This window comes from Penaeus monodon, chromosome 33 (assembly GCF_015228065.2).
Source record: "Penaeus monodon isolate SGIC_2016 chromosome 33, NSTDA_Pmon_1, whole genome shotgun sequence".
Lineage (NCBI taxonomy): Eukaryota > Metazoa > Arthropoda > Malacostraca > Decapoda > Penaeidae > Penaeus > Penaeus monodon.
The window spans coordinates 15463591-15463839 of NC_051418.1; the positions used below are offsets into that span (position 1 = coordinate 15463591).

A 249-nucleotide genomic window follows, 5' to 3' on the forward strand; every position below is an offset into this window, starting at 1 on the left:
TTATTACCGAACCGTCAGCGTATAACCTGCTTGGTAGAGCAATTTTAAAAATATTTATATTAGTGTTAATTTCCATATCAGCTTTATTTTCAAATTAATTTTGAGTCGAATATTTGAAATTAACATCATAGTATTTTACATACTATGGAGGTACGGAATATTTACCTTGTCCTCTGAGAATTCATGCATGTTAGCTAATAATGTCTATACTTTTTCTATTGTTTTTGTTTTTAATATGTCGACTTCATA

General features: G+C 27.7%; 1 protein-coding gene across 1 annotated transcript in view; it reads right to left on the bottom strand.

The window, feature by feature from the left end:
* The window catches only part of LOC119594271 (zinc finger and BTB domain-containing protein 17-like), a 12631-nt gene extending 12442 nt beyond the window's left edge, over positions 1–189 (bottom strand). The window contains exon 1 of the mRNA XM_037943335.1: positions 166–189. Coding sequence (XP_037799263.1) covers positions 166–189 — 24 coding nt within the window. The remainder of the gene's footprint in view (positions 1–165) is intronic.
* Between the last annotated feature and the right edge of the window lie 60 nt (positions 190–249).